Source organism: Coregonus lavaretus (assembly GCF_964263955.1).
Source record: "Coregonus lavaretus genome assembly, chromosome: 20".
Classification (NCBI taxonomy): Eukaryota; Metazoa; Chordata; class Actinopteri; order Salmoniformes; family Salmonidae; genus Coregonus; species Coregonus lavaretus.
In genome coordinates this window covers 6,956,836-6,972,122 of record NC_140007.1, presented here as the reverse complement: position 1 = coordinate 6,972,122, position 15,287 = coordinate 6,956,836, and the positions used below count along the sequence as shown (strand labels likewise).

At 43.1% G+C, this 15,287-nt stretch overlaps 1 protein-coding gene across 5 annotated transcripts; it reads left to right on the top strand.

Moving 5' to 3' along the window:
- Window positions 1-2,245: 2,245 nt before the first annotated feature.
- Window positions 2,246-14,218, top strand: LOC311148243 (uncharacterized protein). 5 transcript variants are annotated; one of them, XM_084185143.1, is made up of 7 exons: window positions 2,287-2,860; window positions 3,338-3,397; window positions 3,950-4,047; window positions 4,198-4,424; window positions 7,786-7,847; window positions 11,409-11,534; window positions 13,469-14,218. In XM_084185143.1, the coding sequence occupies exons 1-7, from the start codon at window positions 2,825-2,827 to the stop codon at window positions 13,652-13,654; spliced, it is 795 nt and encodes a 264-aa protein (XP_084041269.1). In that variant the 5' UTR covers window positions 2,287-2,824; the 3' UTR covers window positions 13,655-14,218. The 5 variants fall into 5 exon arrangements, with proteins under 5 accessions (XP_084041272.1, XP_084041270.1, XP_084041269.1 ...); XM_084185142.1 differs by having other exon boundaries at window positions 3,338-3,421; XM_084185146.1 differs by lacking the exon at window positions 11,409-11,534 and having other exon boundaries at window positions 2,246-2,860.
- Window positions 14,219-15,287: the final 1,069 nt, after the last annotated feature.

Genomic DNA, 15,287 nt, shown 5'->3' with positions numbered 1-15,287 from the left:
GAAGCATGGTGGTGGCAGCATCATGCTATGGGGATGTTTTTCAGCAGCAGGGACTGGGAGACTAGTCAGGATCGAGGGAAAGATGAACGGAGCAAAGTACAGAGAGATCCTTGATGAAAACCTGCTCCAGAGTGCTCAGGACCTCAGACTGGGGTGAAGGTTCACCTTCCAACAGGACAACGATCCTAAGCACACAGCCAAGACAATGCAGGAGTAGCTTTGGGACAAGTCTCTGAATGTCCTTGAGTGGCCCAGCCTAAGCCCGGACTTGAATCCGATCTAACATGTCTGGACAGACCTGAAAATAGCTGTGCAGCGACGCTCCCCATCCAACCTGACAGAGCTTGAGAGGATCTGCAGAGAAGAATGGGACAAACTCCCCAAATACAATGTGCCAAGCTTGTAGTGACATACCCAAGAAGACTCGAGGCTGTAATCGCTGCCAAATGTGCTTCAACAAAATACTGAGTAAAGGGTCTGAATACTTATGTAAATGTCATATTTCAGGTTTTATTTTTTTATATAAATTTGCCAAATTTTCTAAAAACCCATTATGGGGTATTGTGTGTAGATTGATGAGGGAACAAACAATTTAATCAATTTTAGAATAAGGCTGCAACGTAACAAAATGTGGAAAAAGTCAAGGGGTCTGAATACTTTCTGAATGCACTGTAAATCATTGCTTTCACCATGTTTGTCCACATGGTGGATGGATAGAGGACTCATCATGGATATAACCCGTTTTAACATGGGACATTGCCATTGAGGGCTTCTACCATTTTTAAAGTAGTAAACTGGGTGGGAATTCCTATGAGAAGAAAATGGACTACTTTAAAATGGAGATAGCCGGTAGAGGTGTCATAATGCCCATAAAACCTAGTGGTCAAACAGGGAAATGGGGATTTTAGAAACACTTAAAATAAGGCCTGTGTTTCGTGTAGGCTTACCCTGGTGTGATTTTTTGATAACCATGTAAATCTCTCTCGGACAAGGTGACTTTTATCAATATATTCGGCTCTATTTACTCTCAGATTCGAAAATGCTAATTAGCATAAAAGTAGACATCAAGCAAAACCACAAATCCCTGCACGCTCCTGCACGTCATCTCCAGTGTTGCCAAATTAGCGACTTTGTCGCTATATTTAGTGAGTATTCAGACCCCTCTAGCGACACATTTTCAAAAAAGCAACTAGCGACAAATCTAGCGACTTTTTCTGGTGTTACTGGAGACTTTTGGAGACTCTGACGTGAAAGCACGTATCGTTCTTGCTCTTCTCAATGAGCAGCGGGTGCTGCCGTTGGCCCCACCCCCGTCCCAAAGCATTCACAGGGCCCACCCCCGTCCCAAAGCATTCACAGGGCCCACCCCCGTCCCAAAGCACTCACAGGCGGCCCAGTCCTCACGCAGCAGTCCCTCCCAGCTGCAGTCAGAGCAGGAGATGTTCACCTCTCCGCGTCCAGACTGCAAATGAATCGCGCATGCGAGAAGCCGCCGCTGGCTGATGTAGGGTGTTTTTTACTCACTTTTTGTCTCTCCCACGACGTTATTCCTCTCTCTTACAGCGTCCATCACAATTACATGCACATGGACAATTATGCAAAGTAGGTGATGGCGTCATTTAGCGACTTCTAGCAACTTTTAGGACAGCCAATAGCTACTTTCCTTACTGAGGAGTTGGCAACACTGGTCATCTCTAGCTGACACCTTTGCTAACAGGTATTGTGTCAATGTAAAACTTGCACAAGACAGTTCACAGAATTATCCATTTAAATAAATGATGCCAATTTATTCATTACTATATTTAGATAACATTAGATAGTTAATCTAGATATTCTTACCTTTGCCTCGATTTAGCAGTCTCCTCTAGATCATCATGGCATTTGTAGTTCTTTATGATAGCCACATTAGCAGCAAATTAGCATTTCACTTTTGGGGTGTAAATACAGGCGAATATATTGATAAAAGTCACCTTGTCCTACAGATTTACAAGGTTATCAAAACATCACACCAGGGTAGGCCTAAACCCTTATTTTAAGTGTTTCTAAAATCCCCTAAAATGTATAGTGGAAAAACGATTGGAACCATTTGCCTGTTTGACCGCTAGGTTTAATGGGTATTATCACGCTATAATTGCACAGAACAAAGATTAGTCGTCTATCTATCTCTATGATCCACTCTATCATCAAACAAGTGGTTGAGATGTCAAAATGTTATCTTATCACGCCATCATGTGGCAATAACCGTACAGTGCTGGAAATGTCGCAGGTTTGACAGGAACGCCAGTCACAACTCCGAGTAACACAATATGGCTGAACAAGCCTTCTTTATCGGCATTCATTTGTTTATTTGTTTTGCAAATTCGTTTTTAAGGAACCCTGGTGATAGGACAGGCTCATTTGCACATAGCTTATGTTGAACGAAGTTTCTGATGAACTCCACCAACGGTTCATCAGGTTATCAGAAATTTACTTCACTATGGAGTTGAGTTTAGTCAGCTAATGTTGAACAGGCAATCGTTTAAAAAGCCTCCGCATTTTTATCCACTCATTTGTGTGCTGTGTTGTATCTTGAAAACGAACCTACACAGCCTTTTTAAAACGCGAACTTGAATGTCCTCAAGGGACCACTAGGCTACACCTTCTCTGCATTGTTCGCATAGAAATCGAAACTAAAATGAAACTGTTTCGAACGATATACTGTGAGGCGACCATTAACCCAATGTCATAGAGCAACACAACAAGACGACACTTCATGATCAGACGTGCGCTGCTGGTGACAACAGTCAAAGAAAACAAATTAAACTGGCTCCTCTGAACAAAGGAAATGGATCCACGGCAGCAGGAGTCTTCGCAGTGCAAGGTAAATAAACCCGCTATTTGTATGTCCTACTGACCTGGGTAATCATTCCAAGCCTACTCTGGTTCGTCTCATTGAAGGAAACATCTGTCAAACTGTCAGTTAGTGTATTTTGTTAACCAAGTGTTTTACACAAGAAGTGAATTGCACCCTAATCCTGTAATTCTGTAATCACTACCCAAAACTCCACTTCCTGATTGTTTCATTGTGAAGGAATTCTTGTCCAGGCAATGCAATGTCATGTTCACAACTGAAACAAACGTGCATTGTTGTTGTGGATCGGCTAAATTATTGTTGCAAGAATATTATGAAAGAATTGTGGTCATTCTAGCACAAATAAACATTGCACATTCTGTTTGTACTAGCAGTCCCATCCCAGAAACAAATGCATTAGTTATACATCTGCTAAAAACGCTAAAATAAAGTCTAAAGTTCAACACCACCTCAAATGATTCATATTAGTCTACTTTCACTTTCAAGAGCTCCACCATGCCACACAGAGAACGCAGTGAAGAGTTACGTGACAAGAAGCCCAGTGAGGTACCTATCAAACATGACATTGAGGTATCAGTTATGTCATACATAAACCAATCAAATTCAATCAATTTAACTGTAGTTATGTTCGAGTGATTGTGTGTAACGCCAGCCTTAGCATGGTCCCAGACAGGCCCAGATCTGTATGTGCTTTAGCCAACTCTTCTATCATATAATTTGTAAGTCCCTCTGGATAAGAGCGTCTGCTAAATGACGTAAATGTAATATTCATTATATTGCATTTACTGCATACAGATCCGGCAAAAAGGCTAGAGCGAGTGAGCTCACTGTGAAAATAATTTCTCGAACAGTAGCCGGCCGCGACCGGGAGACCCATGGGGCTGCGCACAATTGGCCCAGCGTCGTCCAGGGTAGGGGAGGGAATGGCCGGCAGGGATGTAGCTCAGTTGGTAGAGCATGGGTTCGATTCCCACGGGGGGCCAGTATGAAAAAATAAAATAATGTATGCACTCACTAACTGTAAGTCGCTCTGGATAAGAGCGTCTGCTAAATGACCTAAAATGTAAATGTAATTAGCTTACTCTGTGACATTTTCAGGAGGAGAAACAAACTTTCAGAAGAATGAGAAGTCCGCCTAGACCCAGAATAACTGGTTCATTTAGGCAGAGATTTGGAGGAAGATTCTACAGACCACGGTAAGACTTGAGGGCATTTCAGAGCAACCTGATGTAGCCTAGGGTTTGCTCTTGATAATTTCAACATTTCCATATCTTCACCCACTTTCGTCCTATTCAGATTAGGTCGGAGAAATAGTTTTTTTCCCTACTGTTTTCCTTACTGTACAGATTCATAAGGGACGATCATTCATTCCGGAAGCCCCGCTTCAGTTTTGGGTTCCAGAGGTACCACCCTTTCACCCCTCGCCCACGGTTCAACTGGAGAGACCAGTCCGGCCCACCGGGGCCCCCAGGCCCACCACAAGGCCCCCCGGGCCCTAACAACCAGTACAACAAACAGAGGAACATGGACAGGAGCTCCACCACCAGGGCTTCTACTCCTAAAGAACACACCAGTAGGTTGATACTCATGTAGCGGTTTAGGGGGGTTTGGACCAAATTACTCAGTGGTTACAGGGTAAGAGCTCTACCATCTGTGCCATGATCCAGATCTCTTGGCAGTTTATAGTACAGGCAAAAAATACTTATACCTATATCACTTTCCTCTTGTGAACACTAGAGAGCAGTATGAGCAACCAGTGGCCATGTCAACTCTGAATAATATTGCATTCTGACATATAGGCAACATTTGGAACATGTTTTGCTCATCAGCATTCCTGGTGGTTGATAGTCACCAAGCAACAACCTGATAATGTTACATAATGCTGGCTGCACACAGCATTGGTAGATAAATATTCATTAACCTTATAGGTGCTGTCTTTGCGTTTTGAATCAGTGGATAACTAATTGGTCTCTAGACTCTACCCACACAGTCACACATACAACACTGACACTCCAACACACACACACACACACACACACACACATGCAAATTGACGACGCACACACTCACACAACGACACACTTTCACACTCTTTCACACTTCACATGCTGCCGCTACACTGTTTTATCTATTCTGATTGCCTAGTCACTTTTACCCCTACCTACATGTACAGTGGGGAAAAAAGTATTTAGTCAGCCACCAATTGTGCAAGTTCTCCCACTTAAAAAGATGAGAGAGGCCTGTAATTTTCATCATAGGTACACGTCAACTATGACAGACAAAATGAGAAAAAAAAATCCAGAAAATCACATTGTAGGATTTTTAATGAATTTATTTGCAAATTATGGTGGAAAATAAGTATTTGGTCAATAACAAAAGTTTCTCAATACTTTGTTATATACCCTTTGTTGGCAATGACACAGGTCAAACGTTTTCTGTAAGTCTTCACAAGGTTTTCACACACTGTTGCTGGTATTTTGGCCCATTCCTCCATGCAGATCTCCTCTAGAGCAGTGATGTTTTGGGGCTGTCGCTGGGCAACACAGACTTTCAACTCCCTCCAAAGATTTTCTATGGGGTTGAGATCTGGAGACTGGCTAGGCCACTCCAGGACCTTGAAATGCTTCTTACGAAGCCACTCCTTCGTTGCCCGGGCGGTGTGTTTGGGATCATTGTCATGCTGAAAGACCCAGCTACGTTTCATCTTCAATGCCCTTGCTGATGGAAGGAGGTTTTCACTCAAAATCTCACGATACATGGCCCCATTCATTCTTTCCTTTACACGGATCAGTCGTCCTGGTCCCTTTGCAGAAAAACAGCCCCAAAGCATGATGTTTCCACCCCCATGCTTCACAGTAGGTATGGTGTTCTTTGGATGATCCATTTGATGATGAATTTTGCTAGAGTGCATTTGGATGATCCAGAAGAGGATTGGGAGAATGTCATATGGTCAGATGAAACCAAAATATAACTTTTTGGTAAAAACTCAACTCGTCGTGTTTGGAGGACAAAGAAAGCTGAGTTGCATCCAAAGAACACCATACCTACTGTGAAGCATGGGGGTGGAAACATCATGCTTTGGGGCTGTTTTTCTGCAAAGGGACCAGGACGACTGATCCGTGTAAAGGAAAGAATGAGTGGGGCCATGTATTGTGAGATTTTGAGTGAAAACCTCCTTCCATCAGCAAGGGCATTGAAGATGAAACGTGACTGGGTCTTTCAGCATGACAATGATCCCAAACACACCGCCCGGGCAATGAAGGAGTGGCTTCGTAAGAAGCATTTCAAGGTCCTGGAGTGGCCTAGCCAGTCTCCAGATCTCAACCCCATAGAAAATCTTTGGAGGGAGTTGAAAGTCCGTGTTGCCCAGCGACAGCCCCAAAACATCACTGCTCTAGAGGAGATCTGCATGGAGGAATGGGCCAAAATACCAGCAACAGTGTGTGAAAACCTTGTGAAGACTTACAGAAAACGTTTGACCTGTGTCATTGCCAACAAAGGGTATATAACAAAGTATTGAGAAACGTTTGTTATTGACCAAATACTTATTTTCCACCATAATTTGCAAATAAATTCATAAAAATTCCTACAATGTGATTTTCTGGAAATTTTTTCTCATTTTGTCTGTCATAGTTGACGTGTACTTATGATGAAAATTACAGGCCTCTCTCATCTTTTTAAGTGGGAGAACTTGCACAATTGGTGGCTGACTAAATACTTTTTTCCCCCACTGTACATACTGTATTACCTGAATTACCTCAACTACCTCGGAACCCTTGCACATTTACTCGGTACTGGTACTCCGTGTAAATAGCCTCGCTATTGTTATTTTATTGTGTTACTGTTTAGTAAAAAAAAATGTGTGCAAATATTTTTGTTACTTTTTAACTCTGCGTTGTTTGTGAATAGGCTCGTACTGTAAGTAAGCATTTCACAGTAAAGTCTACACCTGTTGTATTCGGAGCATGTGACCAATAACATTTTATTTCGTCACTATTAACCATTGGTATTTAGCTACTGTATATTCCTACATGTTTCTGATCATCAAATTTCTCCTCATCACGTTATTATTAGTATCACGAAGAGTTTTGTAAGACCACAGTCGATGTGCTTGCAAGTCATCAATTAGCTCTTATGGTTTAGCCCCATTCTCTATCATGTTTGAAAGTGTTTTCTTGAATAACTTTGCATTGCCTGAAGAAGACCCATGTCAAGTTACCTTCAATAGAAACCATACATGTCATCTTTAATCTCTTTGGTGTTGATTGTATGATCTGTATTGCTATTCTCAACCACAGTGGTGTTTTTTTCTCCTATTTTAGTCAGCTGCTAAGTCTCTGCGCAGACTGCAGTACTGTGGAAGTGTGTGAGGAACAGGTTGCTCTCTGTGCCTGAGAGATGTGCTATTATGGTGACTCATCGCTATAGTGTGTGTTAGAGAAAGAGAGAGAAAATGAGAGAGAGAAAGCAAAAGAAAATGAGGAGAAAGAGGGAGTGAGGTACCGGGCAGACAGCCAGCTGTTTATAATGAGCCATAACAAAGCTATCGCCTCACATAGGCACACTGCAGTCAAACGTTGCTAGGCAGATTTCTCAAATCACACCCAATGGATTGTGCTTAAAGAAACATTCATTTTAGCCCCTGTGCGCTGACCGCAGAGAGATGGAGATGGGGAAGCTTAGTCCTGAATTATACCTGCAGCTAGAGACACCAATGGGATAATAGTTGAGGAGGACACTGGTTAGATTGAGTCCCAGTGTCAATCAGAGATATTCGAGTTAATTTAGAGATATCACCTGTGCCAACCAAAGATATTAGAGTTCATCACAGATGTCAGCTGCTGTAGTTTAGCTCTAACTTATCCCCCATCTGTTCCCGAGCTGGTGTTGTGTTGAATTGTGTGAAGACGTGGTTTGTCTGTGTGATGTTGCAGGTGCTCTCAGGTCTTCTGCAGGCTCCAGCAGAGCGAAGGAGAAGCAGCCTGTGTCGTTCACAGTAAGTCCACATTCCACCACTCCTCTCTGCCTCTTCTGGGATGGGGGGAGTCTGCGCTGTACACAGTAGGGCACACATACTGTATCCCCTGTCATACTCCCGTAGTGTATGGTGTTGGCTGCAAATCCTGTAATCATTCCCTTTATCTTCCAAAGAGTACAACATGCAGGCCTCTTTCATCATAAAAAACTTTTAGCCAGTATTGTAGCTTCACACAAATGATCCCTCCCTGCTTGACTGCTGATGCAATTTCTCAGAAGTGAGATGCACCACACAGGGAGGTACGAGTTGCAACAAACTTTCTCATATTGAATATGAGCCTGAGTGCATCTCTTTTCCAATGATGTTCGCAATCAAAAATATTTAGTACACACCAGTAGCGGTCAGTGCCATTTCAGATGAGGGAGGACGATTTATTTTTCATGAGCATGACCTTATTTCTATTACAGCATATTGGATGACTGTCGTTCATATTCCATTCACCCAGTTAAATGTAACAGCGATAGGTTTAGGCTACTACATGATACTCAAATGTTCCCTATACTTGCTACAACCTAGCCTATGAATGAAAGTTTACAACGTAGGTGCACACAGGTCAAGAGAGAAATTTGATGTGACACATAGACAGACAGTGACATTCAATACCACCTTGCACACACATGCCTGCATCTAGCTGATATTTGGTGTAATCATTAGTCCAACAGTTGCAAACTAGAGCTTTTATTGGACAAATTCAGGTATGTGTATACCCGTTTTGTTCCGTTTGCTTCTGTTTAAGAAACGTTTTCCAACAGAATCGGCTGAATGAATACACCCCTGATCACACAGTTCACAGTTTCATAGCAGCCACGTTGTATTCTTTCTCGCATCTACGTTATGCGGTCTCCTCCTTTCACCTCTTCCCTTCGCTTGTGGACTTCAATGCACAACACATCAGCTGTATGTGACCAGGCAAAAAAAACGTTTGAAGCCAAACCGCTACACACAGCCTACATCGTTGTCACCATATTACCATATACAGTGGGGAGAACAAGTATTTGATACACTGCCGACTTTGCAGGTTTTCCTACTTACAAAGCATGTAGAGGTCTGTAATTTTTATCATAGGTACACTTCAACTGTGAGAGACGGAATCTAAAACAAAAATCCTGAAAATCACATTGAATGATTTTTAAGTAATTCATTTGCATTTTATTGCATGACATAAGTATTTGATCACCTACCAACCAGTAAGAATTCTGTCTCTCACAGACCTGTTAGTTTTTCTTTAAGAAGCCCTCCTGTTCTCCACTCATGACCTGTATTGACTGCACCTGTTTGAACTCGTTACCTGTATAAAAGACACCTGTCCACACACTCAATCAAACAGACTCCAACCTCTCCACAATGGCCAAGACCAGAGAGCTGTGTAAGGACATCAGGGATACAACTGTAGACCTGCACAAGGCTGGGATGGGCTACAGGACAATAGGCAAGCAGCTTGGTGAGAAGGCAACAACTGTTGGCGCAATTATTAGAAAATGGAAGAAGTTCAAGATGACGGTCAATCACCCTCGGTCTGGGGCTCCATGCAAGATCTCACCTCGTGGGGCATCAATGATCATGAGGAAGGTGAGGGATCAGCCCAGAACTACACGGCAGGACCTGGTCAATGACCTGAAGAGAGCTGGGACCACAGTCTCAAAGAAAACCATTAGTAACACACTACGCCGTCATGGATTAAAATCCTGCAGCGCATGCAAGGTCCCACTGCTCAAGCCAGCGCATGTCCAGGCCCGTCTGAAGTTTGCCAATGACCATCTGGATGATCCAGAGGAGGAATGAGAGAAGGTCATGTGGTCTGATGAGACAAAAATAGAGCTTTTTAGTCTAAACTCCACTCGCCGTGTTTGAAGAAGAAGGATGAGTACAACCCCAAGAACACCATCCCAACCGTGAAGCATGGAGGTGGAAACATCATTCTTTGGGGATGCTTTTCTGCAAAGGGGACAGGACGACTGCATCGTATTGAGGGGAGGATGGATGGGGCCATGTATCGTGAGATCTTGGCCAACAACCTCCTTCCCTCAGTAAGAGCATTGAAGATGGGTCGTGGCTGGGTCTTCCAGCATGACAACGACCCGAAACACACAGCCAGGGCAACTAAGGAGTGGCTCCGTAAGAAGCATCTCAAGGTCCTGGAGTGGCCTAGCCAGTCTCCAGACCTGAACCCAATAGAAAATCTTTGGAGGGAGCTGAAAGTCCGTATTGCCCAGCGACAGCCCCGAAACCTGAAGGATCTGGAGAAGGTCTGTATGGAGGAGTGGGCCAAAATCCCTGCTGCAGTGTGTGCAAACCTGGTCAAGACCTACAGGAAACATATGATTTCTGAAATTGTAAACAAAGGTTTCTGTACCAAATATTAAGTTCTGCTTTTCTGATGTATCAAATACTTATGTCATGCAATAAAATGCAAATTAATTACTTAAAAATCATACAATGTGATTTTCTGGTACTAGAAAAAAAATGCTTTCAGTACTAGATTAATTCTCTGATCCTTTGATTGGGTGGACAACATGTCAGTCCCCTGTAGCTCAGTTGGTAGAGCATGGCGCTTGCAACGCCAGGGTTGTGGGTTCGTTTTCCACGGGGGGCCAGTATGAAAAAATGTATGCACTCACTAACTGTAAGTCGCTCTGGATAAGAGCGTCTGCTAAATGACTAAAATGTAAATGCTGCAAGAGCTCTGATAGGTTGGAGGACGTCCTCCGGAAGTTGTCATAATTACTGTGTAAGTCTATGGAAGGGGGTGAGAACCATGAGCCTCCTAGGTTTTGTATTGAAGTCAATGTACTCAGAGGAGGAGGAAAGCTAGCTGTCATCCGGCTACACCATGGTGCTACCCTACAGAGTGCTGTTGAGGCTACTGTAGACCTTATTTGCAATATAGTGTGTTTCAATGAATTATTTGGTGACATGGTTATATTTAGAATAGTTTTATCTAAAATGATAACTTTTTAAATGTTTAAATTTTTTAATTTTGATGAAATTCGCTGAGGATGATGGTCCTCCCCTTCCTCCTCTGAGGAGCCTCCACTGGTACACACACACACACACACACACACACCGTTTTTCACAGTCCTTCAAATCACATAGAAAAAGACCCCTCAAACATTTGATTAATCTTGGCTAGACTGCTCGGGAAAATTATTAACGTGTGTGTGTGTCCTCCATGCCTCTGGGTGTGATAGGAATTGGAAGGACAGGGAGAGCACAGATGCAGCATAAAGAATGAAAAAGTTGGAATAATTGGGTGGAGTACAAGGTTGTGGAGCACAAGGTTGTTGTCTTCTTCAGTTTAAACATGCTGATTATTCAAATAATCTGGCTGCCTGCTAACCTTGATGTTAGAGAGGGAGAGAGAGATGCACTTTTAAGGAACTCAACAGCAGTCAGATGGGCTCTGAAAGGCAAACACAGGCAGACAAGCCAAGTGCTGTCAGAGGACTGACTGTGTGTCAACGTCTTAAGGAATACTTAAAACTGTGCTTATAACGGTCTCTCACCCCTGTGTTTCGGTAGGTGGCTCAAGAGAAGGAGAGATCCCACAGCAGAGAAAGAGAGAGGGATAGAGAGCTCCCCTCCACCATAAGCAGAGCCACAGCACGAAACAGAGCCATCCAACAGAAGAGGAGAGAAATAGAGCAGGTATAGTACCGTTCATATTACAGTGAAACAGATAGGGAAAGAGGGGATGTACAGCATTGCCAACAGCAGGAGAGGAGAGAGGAAAATGATTTACAGCAGGGTAAACACCAAAAAACACAGCGAGAGAGAGATTGAGAGGGTTAGAGAGGTAACATAGAGGAGAGAGAGATAAGAGGAGGTAGGATTATGAGAGGGTGAGATGAGAAAGAGAGAGGGGGTTGTGGAGAGGAAAGGGAGATTTGATTACTGCGGTGCCAAAACTAATTGAGAAATGGCCAGCTGAAGCCGCCTCCAATTTATCATTTTTTCTTCCTTTTAGCAGCTGAATCAGTTGAATAGATGATCAGTCATGATCAGAGCCAATACATGGTGATGTTGTACATCCCTGAGTTGTTTACCTCCAATCACTTTTAAGCGCTTATCAGAGTCCAAAATGTGTACGCATACGCACCGCAGTGTTCTAGAATATTGGACCGTTGGCTTTCATACTTTTTGAATTCTCTGCGCAGCTCAAGCAATTTCTCCAACTGTCGACTCATTGAAATTATTAGAGGACGCGTACACGGAGCCACGTTGGATGGGAATTGTGAGGAGGTGCGCGTTCGGGTGGTGCTCTCATGGCAGCTATGTCATAATGGGACCCCGGACGAACGCGTCTCTGCGTCTATGGTCTCTGAATTACGCTTAAGATGGAGCTCCTGTTATTGTCAGGTTGTTTGTCCCAGGTTTTTTCATCATAAATCAGTCATCACATGGGCATAGTGCGGTTGTCTCTCAATAGGTTTTTAACATGTGCTTTAACGGATATGTCACAGTTAATGTGACAGAACATCACATGAAGCGTTGTCAGTGGGAGGTGTGTGTATTGGGTGTTGTCTCTCCATCCACTCGACTGACGAGAAGTTCTCTCTCGCTCTTCACATCTCCATGGTAACTGGAGAAGGTAGGCTCTGTGAGAGAGCAGTCTGGCAACAGGTAGCTGATACACTCGTCCTCCAAAGACACGCACACAATAAATACAGCAATGTTGTTGTGGGGGATTAAGTGCTTTGCTAAAGAGCAGAATGACGGATTTTTCCACTTGTCGGTTCAAGGATTCGAACTAGCAACCTTTCAGTTACTGGCCCAATGCTCTAACCACTAGGCTGCGCATACATGCACGTACCCACCTACCCTAATTGTAACCCTAACCTTAAAATAGCCTTTTTCATCATGGGGATGTAGGAAATGTCCCCACGAGGGGGAATTTTGGGGATTTTAGGTCCTCACAAGGATTGAAGAACCAACCAACACACACTCCTTTGCATGGTGTGAACAGCTGTCTGTGTGTGTGTGCTGCTGCCTTGGACTGCTAATCCACTCAGTGGTAATGGCATACACATCACGAGACCTCTCGCCCCAAGTATCTCTCCCAGAATTCTCTCTCCCTCTTTCCCTCTCTTGCTTTCTATCCTCTCTCTTTCACCCTCTCTCCACCCTCTCTCGCTCCATCCTCTATCTCTCGTGATTCTCCTCTCTCTTGTCCCCCCCCCCTCTTTCTCCCTCACTCCTATTTCCCCCTCTCCAATCTCTTGTTTGCCTGCTCCTCTCCTGTGTCTGAATCTCAGCAGCATTCTTCTGGTAATACTGTGAGCTGAGTTTCTTTAGACCATCTGTGGTAAGCTCCTCACTGGAACAGGAGCCATAATACAAAACAACATCTCACGTGCCATGAAAATATGTTTATGTGTGTGCCTGTAAGTGTGTGTGTGTGTCATGCTGGTGTACAGTTAGAACTGTGCCACCATTTGGTTAGGTTTAGAAGATACGGTTTAGATTAGAAGATGATGTGGTTTAGAAGATGGATTTAGTGTATAGATACAGTATGTGTTTTAGGACCGTGATGCACAGTTAAATGTGGTGGTGAAAATGCTGACTGTCTGTTTGTTATGCAGGTGTACCGTCAGGACTGTGACACGTTTGGCCTGGTGGTGAAGATGCTGATAGCCAAGGACCCGTCTCTGGAGCGGCCCATCCAGCCGTCTCTAAAGGAGAACCTCGGGGAGATCGGCCTGCGCTGTGTAGAGGCCATGCAACAGTTCATAGAGGAGTATGACTCCAGGGAACCATCACCACAGTGACACACACACACACACACAGCCCTTTGTCTTAACCTGTGTAAGTGGTGTGCTTGTATACCAAAACACACACAGTCATATCTCACAAAGCTCAGAAATGTAACTCAATATTGTATATATGCTGATTTGGATATGTGACATTGCCAATGTTGAATAGCACTAGTCTATGTCATGACTCATGAGCTGGCCTGTCCTAGTGTCCTTGGTCAGTCAGGCCAAAGTCACTCCTGGTGCTCAGCCTTCTGGAAGCTCTGTCTTGGCCTGTGATCGTGATTGCTACTGAAACGTTCAATATTGCTCTTGACAGTGTAATGGAAGATATAGGTATTGCACTTGTGCTTCCTACTGAAGTACAGTTAATGAATTCTAAGCCCTGTGACATATTGAAATGTTGTCTTTTTATAGAAGTCCAAAGAAAATACAATTTATGACATGATTATTGTACATAAATTAGCTATACTGTGTTGATATACAAAGATGATTACTTCTAATACAGTGGAAGAATCTATTTACACAAAACCTTTGGATGTTCTCAGTGCAATAAAATAAATCTGCTTTTAAAAATGAGATAGGTCTTTCTGTGTTTGATTCAGTGTTGTAATGTAAAGTGCTACTCCCTAGACCCCCTGATCTGCAAATCACCCTGTTCTACAAATCACCCTGATCTGTAAATTCTCTGTACCTCAGTTGGTAAAGCATGGCGCTTGCAATGCCAGGATACTGTGTTCGATTCCCGGGACCACCCGTACGTAAAATGTATGCATGCATGAATTTAAGTTGCTAAATGGCATACAATTATATCTACAGTATTAAATCAACTTGATCTACAAATCTTCCCATTACTACCCAATAAAGATGGGCAGGATGTGCAGCAGTCTGCTCAGGCCCATCGCATTTAACATGTAGATGGATTTATTATCACTAAGCAGCCAGCCAGTTAGGCAGTCTAAGCAGTAGACTGGTAATGAACAGATGGTATTTCCACACCAGAGTTTGGAGCGGTGTCCTGAGGAACGGGGACTGTCAGTCAACCAAAACAACATGGGATTCCAGCTAGAACCAACCACAGAAATATGGAACAAGCAGCTTTACAGCATTTATATACACTTATAAACGTTTATAATGGCCTATTAAACATGGTTATTATTATAGTGTCACCAAAATGTCCACTGTTCATTAAAATCCACTTTAATTCCAATATGACACAACATCAACAAATAAACATGCAAGCCTTTTCTATCTCTACATCATGTTATACAAATAATGGTTCTGTAGTTACAAAATATATATAAATATTTAGGACCATTATGTACAGTACATTTACATTACTACATCCATAACTTAAATAACATTTATTTTACTGTTATATACATTTAACAGGTATTACTATTGTTATATATTTTTTTATCTAGTAGTAATATTATAATGTTGAAAAACAAAGCATGTTGCGGGAGAAAACGGGACCATACGGAACGTTACTGTGCCTGAATGGCCAAGGAGCATAGTCCAGAGCTGTCCTTGGTAAGCGTGGAGAGCAGGGCAGGGTAGTAGGCTATGCAGAGCACACAGAACAGGGTTAGGTTCAACAGGCTATTTATACAGGGTGATAACACGATATGCTAGCCAACTGCACTGT

Bases quoted from the DNA above. Each gene is read 5' to 3' on its own strand.
- LOC311148243 (XM_084185142.1), top strand. From the start codon at position 2,825: ATGGATCCACGGCAGCAGGAGTCTTCGCAGTGCAAG. The intron at 3,422-3,949 runs GTATCAGTTATG...TGACATTTTCAG, and splicing joins CTATCAAACATGACATTGAG to GAGGAGAAACAAACTTTCAG. The intron at 11,535-13,468 runs GTATAGTACCGT...TTTGTTATGCAG, and splicing joins AGAGGAGAGAAATAGAGCAG to GTGTACCGTCAGGACTGTGA.